Here is an 11510-nt window from a genome sequence, read left to right as displayed (position 1 = left end):
GCTCATGAAGGACTACAATTTAAAAAATAAGCTTAAATGGCCTGTGAGCTGACTAAAATTCCCATTCCTTGCCATAAAGTGGTAGCATTCCCAAGGAACTAGGAATCCCACCTGATTATCAAGATTTGAAATAATGAGATGACAAATATTGTTTGAAAATGAAAATATGTCACACATAAAGCTATGTCTAATGATGAAATTATTGAGAAGTGGGGAGAGTGAAACATCAGTCTTCTCACCACGATACACCCCCTTTTTCTGCTTTTCTCTTCCTTATCCCCCCCAGACTTCTGAGGTCACTGAAAATCTAAATATTATTCAAATAGGGAGCAATTACTATTATTCGTATTACCCTAGTGCTACGAGCCCCAAGTCAGACCAGGATCTCATTGTATCAGGTTCTGAACAAACACAGAAAAAAAAGTTAATCCCTGCCCCAAAAGACTTATATTTAGTAGACATTATAATAGAATTAGCAAGGTAATTGAGCTTTGCTATCCAGAAATCAATAAGCAGATTTAGACTATTTCAGTTTAATGCAAAGGAACATACACTTTAAAAATAATCATATTTACATACAGTGTGTGTACATGTGTGTGTATTTAATAATGTATACAATTAAAAACAGTGTAAAATGCTTAGTCTTGATCTAATGTTAATTTTTTTTTTAATTCCTGTGCATTCTGATACTCTAGCTACTTTACTATATTTGTGGGTATTCCTTCACTTTGTGATGGAAACATCCAGGAAACGTACCCAAACCACTAAAAGACATTTAAAAATACACGTGATTTCACATCACAGTGCTCTTATATAAACGTCTGGCTGCTCTTATACTCACGCTTTTGGTATAGCCACACTCAAGCGCACAGGTTTAGAGCCCAACCCCACAGCTCCTTGACACTCTGTCAGTGCTCTTTTCTGTTCCAGTTCATCCGTGAATTTCACGAATCCGTAACCTCTGCAGAGATACAAAATAACTCATATAAAGCAAAACCAAAAATACCATGTCACTTTAAAAAAAATTTTTACCGTGAAGTCAAAATTGGTTTTGAAAAACGCAGCAAAGGAAACACTTTCGCTGGGGTTGTCCCTGCTTTTAGGAGAGACGAAATGATTCCGCCTTCCAGTTGCTTTCGCAAAACGCTCGAAATCATGTGTCCAAGCTTCCGCAGTACTTCCAAGGGCTTAACAAAGGTAAAGTAAGTCTTGTGCCAGTGAATTCTGGGGAATTGGACGTCAGCTGACACAAGACATGTTGAAATGCATGAACAGACAGTAGCAAAGCCTCAAATCTATACTGGGAGGATACAGATAATCTAAACAGTTGCAAGTCAGCACAGGATTGACAAGACATAGGCACTGTTTACATCTAAAACTGCTCCACTGTGAAGGGAAACACTGCTTTTTTGTAGGATTGACTGAGATACACTTTCCAATCAAGTCCTTTTTTCAACAGGAAAATATTCAAATAGGCTTTCTGTCATTCCTAACAACGGCACAGCCCCATCAGCATTCTCAACAGCGGACCTGAAAACAAGCTCTTAACATCAAATTGCTAAACCTTGCTCTGACAGCACAACTTGAACAGCGATAGCATACAGCCAGCAACCCCTCAACTCTGCAGTAATCCTTCACTGCACTGCGAGCAGATCAACCAGACAGAAAATGTTAATTCCCCTCCAACCCCAAAGGTCCTTTGCGTGGGATTCTGATGCTGTTGTGAGTCAGAAGCAATGCAACAGCATCCAAGAGGGCAGTGCCAGGATTCCAAGATGGGATGGGCCGCCTCACGCAGCAGAAAGATCAAAGACTTAGGTGTGGGAGGGAAAGAAGAATCCATCTAGGTGAAGGAAGGAGTTTGGGAGGGAAAGGGCTTGTCTACCTGGGGAAAAGAACGAGCTGTAAGCAAGGGTGTAAATTTACAGCATATTATCTATTCTGTGGGAACTCTTAAACATCAAGTAACACACTATTTTGAAAGCGGCATCACCCAGCACTTATAGTAGGTCCACACTAGAAGCTATTACAGAGCAGTTCATGCCCCATAAAATGCCGTATCTTGCATAGCAAGCTATACACCCAAGTCCAAATAGGTATTTTATACATATATGCATGTATGTATGGGTACTCCTCACATACAGAAGACTAAATCAGTGCTCAGGTTTATCTATATACAAACTAGATAATTAAGCAAGAGCAAAACTCCACATGGTACACATTCTGTTTAACTTGCCCTCTGCAAAAGGACTGTGGCAAATTAAATCAGTCCAAGTCAACTTTTAAGTCAGTTTAAGCCAGTTTTAGGTGTTCGCACACAAAAGCCTGAAAGTTTCTAAGCCGCTACAAGGACTCCTGTAGCCTTTTGGATGGGACCAGGAGTGTGTAAGTGAAATGGGGAATACCGAGAGCTCCAAAATAGAGACGGATAGACAAAGAGTTTGATGTAGTGTATAAGAATAGATGTTGGGTGCAGCCAGGGAGACAGTGATTCTTCCAAGTTTCCCAGACACTTAGTTTTTTCACACCAACGGCTAAACGAGATTTTAGTACAGAAGAAAACCCACCAAGAAATCATTTCTTTGTGGCCAGGACCTCCCTGGCACACGTTCTATCTTGTCCCTGCAGTTAGGAGAAGTCCCCCAGCCTGCACCCTCAGCAGAAAGCAATGAAGCAGGCACAGCACTACAGCATCAGGCTCTGAGCTCCTCTCTTGCCTGGACAAGAGGTGCTGGGAGCCGGCCTTCCTGATCTACCAGCCCTGGCTGGAAGGGCCAGGGCTTCACTAGGCACATCCACAAGCCCCAAGTTCTTCTCTCGCATCCCATTAACACTTGCAGTTGCCTCAGCTTTGAGTAACTGCACAAGTCACAACAAAGCCCCTGGCAGCAACACCCTGGCCCTGCTAGGGGAGACAGCTCTGCTCTTCCCAGCAATAGGACTTTTAAGTGCCTGCTCCTTCCCCTCTTCCCAAGTTACCACAGATTCCCTTTCCCTGAGGTTTGCACTTATGAACAGTTCCCAAAGCCCAATCAATGGCCCAACCTGCATCATCCAACACCTATTTTGTAAGCAGAGATTGAAGCAGGTGCAGTAAAACAAGAACTGCTGGGTTTACACCTCTGAGGAGGAGGAGGTGGCAGCTGGAGCCCACCCTGGCAGTGTTGGTCTCAGGGGAGGTGGCAGTAACAGCATGAGTACTTAACAGCCAGTGAGTGACCGAGCAGCTCTGCAAGAGGTTCAGGTTGCACATGAAGAAATTCATTACTAGGGAGGCAGTGCAGCTCTGAAACAGGCTGCCCAGACAGGTTGTATTATCTCCATCCTGGGAGGTTTTCCAGGCTACACGATTCATGGCTGACCTGATCTAGCGTTGGCACCAGTCCTGCTCAGAGTGGGAAGCTGGACCAGAGACCTCCAGAGCTTCCTTCAAACCTACATGTCTAAGACTCAGAAACCTTGTGTGAGAAAGAGGGGAGATCTACAGCCATATCCTAAGTCTTATCATCATCCTAACACATTCTCACAGGTGTTATATCAGAACATTGCGTTTCATTGAAGCCATGTTCTGTTTTGAAAGCAAGAATGCTCACCAACTGGTCCCTCTTCGAGGAAAATAAAGTTTAATTTTCTGCTATTTAGAAAATGTTTTAAAAATGTTAAGAAATCCGATTTTTTGACATCTCTTTTTGGCAAGACATTTCCAGTAAAGATGAATGAGGCAGCTACTAAGTACCTGACAATGAATCATAGCTTTGTTTGCCCTACCCTGTTTGAAACAAAAACCTGTAAAGCTTTCATAGGAATATACACTCAATAGCCTAAAGACTGTAAAAGCACAATTCCATCTGAGAGTCCTGGAAGACAGAGTTTCAAGATTACTTAAGACGTTTTTCAGCACTTTCAGAAGTGCAATAACATACCCCCAACAAACAAAGGGCATCGTACTGACAGAGGAGTGACAATGCGCTGTGCTATCAAAATCCAACCATATCGTAGACTGAATGTCTAAGAACATTGTATTTTAAGATTACTAAAATCTAAGCTGATAGAACTATTCTTTTTCCCTTGCTGCATTATATCTTTCCTGTTGCTGCATGTGAAGTGAAAGAAAAGAATGAATAAAAGATTACTTACTTGGATACTCCTGCCTGGTCCAAAACAACTTTTCCACCTCTACACGATGGATAAACTTTAACAAAAAACTCATATAACATGCCATCATCCACATCAGGAGTCAGGTCCCCCACAAAAAGTGAATATTCTGGACTAAAGAAATCAAAAGAAAACTTCTCAAGCACAATCATACAAAAAAAAGGCATGCTGAGTGACAGCGAACATTTAGCCTAAACATTTGGCTTCAGAGAAAAGTGATATTAAAAGACCATTTAATGGGTACTTTAAATTGTTGCCAGGTAAGTTGCTTAAGTGACTAAAATTTTTATTGACACTGCTTTTTCAAGTTAATTTAAGCAGCACAGCCAATCTACTCAATACTGCTTTTTATTTAATGATAATTTCATTGCTTAGTTCTCTCAGGATATCTCTGGATTTCTAACATGGTCAGAAAACATTCATGTCCCATTTACAGATTTGCTATTTCCAATATACTGATCTTAAATTATAATATACGAATTAGATACTTTAAGGCTACAAAGTTTAAATACCTTAAAAGACAATCCTGACAAATCTGCTGTGCCACACAAAAGGCAAAGCATAAAACTGACAGGCAGTCCAAGTTATCCTCCCTCTGCTAAAGATCGGCAATGATAAACTTGTGGGTTTACATATTTTGAATATTCTTTGCAAGGCAATTGATAGAGACATTAAACAGGCAAAACTAATATTTAAATATTAAGCATTTACCTGTTATCGGGCTGTTTTCCATATGTTGCATAATTCAATTTAAATCGCTTTGCCTGAAACAAGGCAAAAATGAATCCATACATTCAAATGTTCTCATGTGAATTCAAACAATTAGGAAAAAATACAATAAGTTGATTTTACACAACTTTCTTAATGTTGACAGATGTTCAATGCCATCAGCCCAGCCAGTTAAGGTATCAAGGACAACATTTTTATTTGACGTCAGTACAGCTACAATAATGAAAATCAGCAAAGAACCTGTGCCAAGAGGTTTGGCCTATCTTTATTTCAACAGTTTATAAAGCCAGCAAAAGACAGGTGAACCTTCCATAGCACGAAAGTTTTGTAGTCTTAAGGAAGACAGGAAAACAGAGATACTAACAACGAATATTAAATGAGCTCTAATTTTAAGGTCTTGAAATGAAATGACAGCACAGACCATTGGACATTTGTGATTTACACAAATACTGGCAGACCAGAATCCGCCACACTGGAAAACGGAATCAATCCCTGAGTCTGGAAGTATGGCTAAATACTTTGCTCTGGATGATGTGCTCATTTAGTAAGATCCAAAATTAAGTTTTTTTTTGAAAGAATTACCTGTCATTGGACACTGGAGGTCTCCCTAAACTTCGCACCTGATTTTGTTTTTTTAAACAAGTTTCCCAGGAGCCTGGATTTGTGCCCACTGGCACATCTGGAACTCCCCGCCCCCATCCCACCAGAGTTCAGCAACTTGTGCCCAACTCACGTTTAAGTCTAGACCAAGATCTAAGGTGCAGCTGATCTTCTGCCTCAAAATCCCAAGGGTCTCAATCCCACGGGTATTCTTATATGATGCTTAGCACACAATGACCCAAGCAGGCTCACCGCGGAGTGCAATGGTAACTGCCATTTCCTCCTGAAACTTGTCTGACAGAGGAAGAAGCACAGGGTTGCGCTCCTTTACAAGAAAACTGGTGTCCGAACTCACCCAGACAGTGTAAGACCTAAGCTGTATTCCCTCATCAGTTTGAGGGGCTTCAAAACCATGTTTCTATCTCCCAACAGGCTTCCAAAGCGGATATCCCTCTGCGTGACACAGTGGCATAGCAAGAATTCAAGGGGAATTTGGCCAAAGAAAGCAAGCCTACTGTGAGTCCATAACCTAGAGATCAGGACATTTGTTCAGTATAGTGGAGAGTCTAGCGTGCTCCTGTACCTTGTACGACGTATTCACTTCCCTCAAAGACAGCGTAAATAATTCTTGGGAAATAGAGCAAAGACTTAACTCTAGGCTATAATCATGTTCCTTGCATGCTTGCATTTACTGGTGCACAGCAGTACACAACTCTTTCTGTGGACCATTTACAAGCTAACTCAAAATTTAGATTCCACTTTAAAGCACTTCTATCTTTTTTTGGATCTCACTCTTCATTGCAATATTTTGGGTTTAAAAATCAACGACAGACCCGAGAGTACTTCCACTCAAATGGGAACTGGGGACACTAATTCTGTAAAACAGAGACAGCAACAGCACCGTGGCTCTCTTATTCCTTTGGCTGATTCAGTATTTAAAAATAAATAAAAGAGTGAGCCACACTCAGTTTTCTGTAAACAAGAGAAAAAGTATCTAAATGCAAGAGATGAGCTGGACAGCTGCCTGCTGAGTGCACTGATTTAGGCTGCCTACATTGGATCTCTCTCTGACATCTGTAATTCTTCCCATGTGTCATGTAACTCATCCCTCCACACAACACCGCATTTCGAATTAAACTGTGGATAAAGACGGGTATTCCCGAAACCAAACTTCAATTATTTATTACTCCTTGCAAAAGCTGCTCTCTTTCTCTCTCTAGTGACTATAAAAGGCAGCTAGGAAGATTAGCTTCCCTTAATCATGGGCTCTGATTTGCATATTAAATAGGACAGGAGAACCAGATACGTCCAGGTCTCTCATCTACCCCTTTTAATGAGTGAGACCATCCTCTCAGGAAGGTTGACCACATAGTTCAACCTGAACTTCCCAGTTTCCTACTCAGGGTATTAACTACACTGAAACAGGCATCAATTTACATTACTACAACACACCGTAATTGAGGTGATTCTAGAGCTGCTTTATGAACCAGTCATCCCAGCTACTGCGGCCAATTTCTGTGGGTACAACAGACAGCTGCAGCAGCCGTCCCATTTTAATCTACTACACATTTGAGTCAACATCCTAAAATTAGCCTCTATGACTATTCCTCCTCTTCTTCCTAACTACCTAGGTTTTATGTATCCGAGACGCTTGCTAAGTGTTGCAATTATACAATGGTCTAGTTCTTTCTCCACTGTAAATAGGTTTGAATAACTTTTGTTTGCTAAGGCCAAGAACAATGCAAGGCTTAAACGTCATGTTTCTCTTGCAAATCAAAGTTACTCAAAACTCAGTGCGAACTTGCAAGTTCATCCTGTACATACATAACAACATACACACTGTAATGAATTAATAAGGCCCTACAAATGGAGAGAGACAGAAGGACTGCGGTAGGTATACTCAAGCTATTTTTTTCCTTCTTCTTCTCTGGTTTCTCATTAGTCCAACTTTGGTAATAGTAAAAAGGCTCAGAAATAAAAAAACACACCACAACATTTCTATACCTGGATTTTTTCCAGACATTCACATAGAAATTAGTGGTTTTTTTCAACAATTTTCTGAGCAAGAACATTAATAGTTTTATGCTCACTACTTTAAAGAAAAGAAGAATCCCAGTTTGCTAACTATTGAATTTGCTTGTAACCATTCAAAATACAGATTCTACACTATCTATTCCTTCCCAGTTTTGGTTCTCAACTGGCTGATTTCATTTACTTACCGGTGTAGCACCAGGAAGCGGTTTTCCATTGATTTTGTGTAAACATTTCTCTGCAGTAGCTAGATCTGCAAATTCTACAAAGCAATAGCCTGCTGGAATTCTGAACATACGACACAGGAGAGGAGAAAGAAAGATTTCAGATTTAAAACACCTTTGAGGAGGAATATTATATTTTTAGATAACTTGTAGGAAATTGTAACAATACTTAGAATAATTTCTTTTTCAAAGTATCAACATTAGCTACCAAACAGAAGCTAGCAAAGTAATCTTGGATCTCAAGTGACAGCCCTTACTTACCAGTAACTCATGCCAACATATGCACACAAAAAATAGTTTTGCTCACAATTAGTTTACTTTCTACTTCCATTGACTATAAATTTTCCTAACCAAGTTTAAACAACTGAAAACTGAAATTACAACGTTTACAAGAATATGAAACTACTTTATCCTGCATACTGTCACTCATTTTATTCCAAATGAACTCAAAAGGTTCTCATCTTGCTCTAAGTCAGACTTCCCACCTCTGCCAGCATCACGTAGCTGCACTAGTGCAACAACTAACACCGACTAGTCACTGAAGCCTTCAGCCCAGGAGGTGTAATTCCGAGAGGGATGGTATGGCATACATATGCTGCTCTGAATGAGTGCCGAAGCACTGCAGGATGAGGGCCAAACCTTGGTTTGTTGATGGGGAGGCCGAAGAGTCATCAACTGTCCTCTCCATTGCTGTCATCAATATACCCATATTGTTGGCACCAATGGTGAAAAGCTCAAAGGGAAAAATCACTCTAATATGGACAGGACCACAGCGACACCGCACAGAGGGCAAACGGTTCAATCCAAATGCACCGGTAGAACAAACTGAGAACAAGCATAAACAGTTACCCTGTCAACCTGTTTCGGATGATTTTTACACTCAGTACAAGCTCTCCCATGGTGGCAAAGGCTCTCGAAACAAAGTTTTCATCCATATATGGCTCCAGCTACAAAAGCAAAAAAAAAAAGTTAGACCAGAGCATCTACAAAAAGGAGAATATATGAGTCAATGTCACCCTAAGCAGTTAAAACATTATTGAGAAGTATTTTACCCTTACACTTCAAAAAGAAGACTCATTTAAGAGGGTCGATGCCACTCAAAACCAGCAGGCATGCATGAACCAGGCTCAACAGTCTGCAAAGTGGAACCCAAGAGACAGCATGAATTTCAGAGAACAGGGAGCTTTCACAGAAGGACAAAAGCCACTCAGAAACATACAGCAACAAACTGAGCATTCACTACACGCAGCAGGGGATAAGGAGACGGCAGGCTCCTTCTCTGTATGCAAATGGGGTGCTATAACGAACGGGTGGCATGCGTCAGGTAACACAGCCCCCAACGAGCTGGGGTAGGGGTTTGCAGAGCCGTGTCTACCTCGCATAACCGTGGAGATACGCAGGGCAGCACTTGGAGGGGAGACCCCTAATCGCGTCCCGCAATAGGTCTGGGCTTTGTACTGCACGTGGGTGCACTGACCGTGTTTATGTCATAGGTGAGAGGGTGGCACTGTACATGTCAGAGTGTGCGTGAAGTGCAGGGGACTGGTACTGTGTGAGTGAACATGCTGGAAAGCAGGTGTCTGTATGGTGTAAGTGACTGAAAAGTATGAAATGGCACTGTAATTTGGACCAAATATAGGATGAAGGGACTGAGGGAGAAGGATGTCTCTCTGTGTAATAGAAAGCAGAGGAGGGAACGAACTGAAATTAAGGTTTTGTGGAATACACATACTGATGGGGAGCACTGCATGTGACGGGTAACACGGGGCCGGGGTGTCAGGGAAGCATACATAGCTCCACGTATATAAGTATATATACCTGTGTGAGTCAGACAGATGGCCTCGTGGTAACTGACAGCCCTCGAGCGCGTTCGTGTGTCTGTCAGGTACCAGGTGGCTCCGTCACTTGTGTGCATGACCAAATGTGCAGTCTTGTGCAATATCTGACAGTGGGTGACCATACTGCACTTGCATGTGCAAAAGGTGGCAGATGCCCTACAGAGGTGTGAGTGTAAAACAGAAATGACTCCGTTATGTGTGCCAGAAGCAGGAGGCAGCACTACTCCGTACCGATGTGATCCTGAGGCGCGTGTGTACAGGAAAGCCAGGCTCATAAAGGCAACAGGTGACTGTTGCTTGGATATGTACGTGTGTGTTTCAAAGAGCTGTGGCCTGCTTGTAAGAAAGGTGGCTGAAAAAGAAGATGGCTTTACGGTGGAGAGGTGGTAGATAACCCTTTGCGTGGGTAAAAGAAAGAGACAGCAGACTCTGTTTGTGTGAGCGGCAGGCAGTGGAAGACTCCCTGATCTGTCAGTGTATGTGTGCAATGCAATGGCAAACCTGGTGTGCGTCAGTGTGTGTGTAAGAGAGAAGCATCCAGTGGGATCCTCAGTGATGTGCTGGGTTGTATGTACACACAGGTGTGAGAGAGACTGAGGAAGACTACAGGGTGCATGTGTGTGTACAAGTAGGACTATGCAATACGCCGGTGTGAGTCTGTAAGAAAGGGGCTGGAGAAAGATGTGCGTGCAAGTAACAGGCAACATGGAAATTGTGATACGCCGGTGTAACTGCATACGCATATCTGTACATATATGCAGGCATATACGAGCATGTGGCAGGCAGCAAGGACACTACGAGACAGTGGTGAGATTGCATATGTGACTGTAAAAGTGGCAGACAGTGCAGACACTACAATATAATGTAAGCGCATACATACAGGCGTGTGGGTAGGTGGCAAAGCACTACAATACACTGGGTGTGAGTACGCATACATGAACGTGTATGAAAATGCGTGTGTACAGTGGCAAGCAGTGAGGGACACAGGTGCACGAGTATGAGGGTGTATGTAGTGTGTATGAAGGGCAGACAAGAAGGGACACTGTGGGGTGTGTATCACTGTGTGAGTGTGCCCACGGTGTGCATGTGAGCAGGCAGTAAGAGACACCGTAGGGTGAAGAAACATCTGTGAGTGTGAGTATGCTGCCAGGTGCACGTGCAGGCAGGAATGAAGGAAATATTGGGGGTGTGAGTGCTTATGAGCGTGTGTGCATGTAGGAGAGTGCAAACCCTTATAAGTGTGTGGGGTAGGTAGTGAGGGATACTCTTGGATAGGTGCACACAAGCATGTGAGTGCCTACAAGTGTGAACACAAGCAGGTCAGCCTAGTAGCTCAAGCATGAGTGCAAGCATGTGAGTGTGTAAGTGCCTTAGAGCGTATGACCATGAGCATGTAAGAGCCTAGAAGCACGTGAACATATAAGCCAGCATATAAACCCTAGAAGTATGCAAGCGTATAGGCTTGTGAGTATGTCAGTGAGTGTGTAAGTGCCTAATAGAGCATCAGTACAAAAGTGTGAAAACATGACAGTGCCCACGAGCGTGTCTGCCCACCAGTGTGAGCGCAGGCAGCACAGGACACTGGTGCAAATGCCACGAGTGTGTCGGTGACCCTGGCTGCAGGTAGGCAATGAGGGTCACTCTGAAGGGGTGTGGTGCGTGTCTAACTGTGTCTGTGAGTGTGTAACCGCTCATAAATGTGCCTGCTGGGCTGGGGTTAGGGTCTCCGAGTGTGTGCTTGTGTGTCAGCCTGTATGAGTGTGCGTGTCAGCCTGTGTGAGCCTGCCAGCGTGCACAGGAGAGAGTGTGCGCGAGTGTCAGCTAGTTCGGGAGTTTATGCGTGTGTCAGAGCGTGCGAGGGTTGGCGAGGCTGTGTCAGTGCGTGAGGGTGTTGGTGCGAGGGCGTCAGTCGGTGTGAGGGTGTCAGTCGGTC

The 11510-nt window shown here is 43.0% G+C and overlaps 1 protein-coding gene across 1 annotated transcript in view; it reads right to left on the bottom strand.

Moving 5' to 3' along the window:
* The window catches only part of TRNAU1AP (tRNA selenocysteine 1 associated protein 1), an 11952-nt gene extending 3272 nt beyond the window's left edge, over positions 1-8680 (bottom strand). The window contains exons 1-5 of the mRNA XM_009704144.1: positions 8589-8680; positions 7704-7803; positions 4867-4919; positions 4138-4269; positions 842-961 (exon numbers count right to left, since the gene is read on the bottom strand). Coding sequence (XP_009702446.1) covers positions 842-961; positions 4138-4269; positions 4867-4919; positions 7704-7803; positions 8589-8674 — 491 coding nt within the window. The 5' untranslated portion in view covers positions 8675-8680. The remainder of the gene's footprint in view (positions 1-841; positions 962-4137; positions 4270-4866; positions 4920-7703; positions 7804-8588) is intronic.
* Between the last annotated feature and the right edge of the window lie 2830 nt (positions 8681-11510).

The sequence above is a fragment of the Cariama cristata genome, unplaced genomic scaffold, assembly GCF_000690535.1.
Source record: "Cariama cristata isolate BGI_N322 unplaced genomic scaffold, ASM69053v1 scaffold44137, whole genome shotgun sequence".
Taxonomy (NCBI): domain Eukaryota; kingdom Metazoa; phylum Chordata; class Aves; order Cariamiformes; family Cariamidae; genus Cariama; species Cariama cristata.
This window is presented reverse-complemented; position numbering and strand designations above follow the sequence as displayed.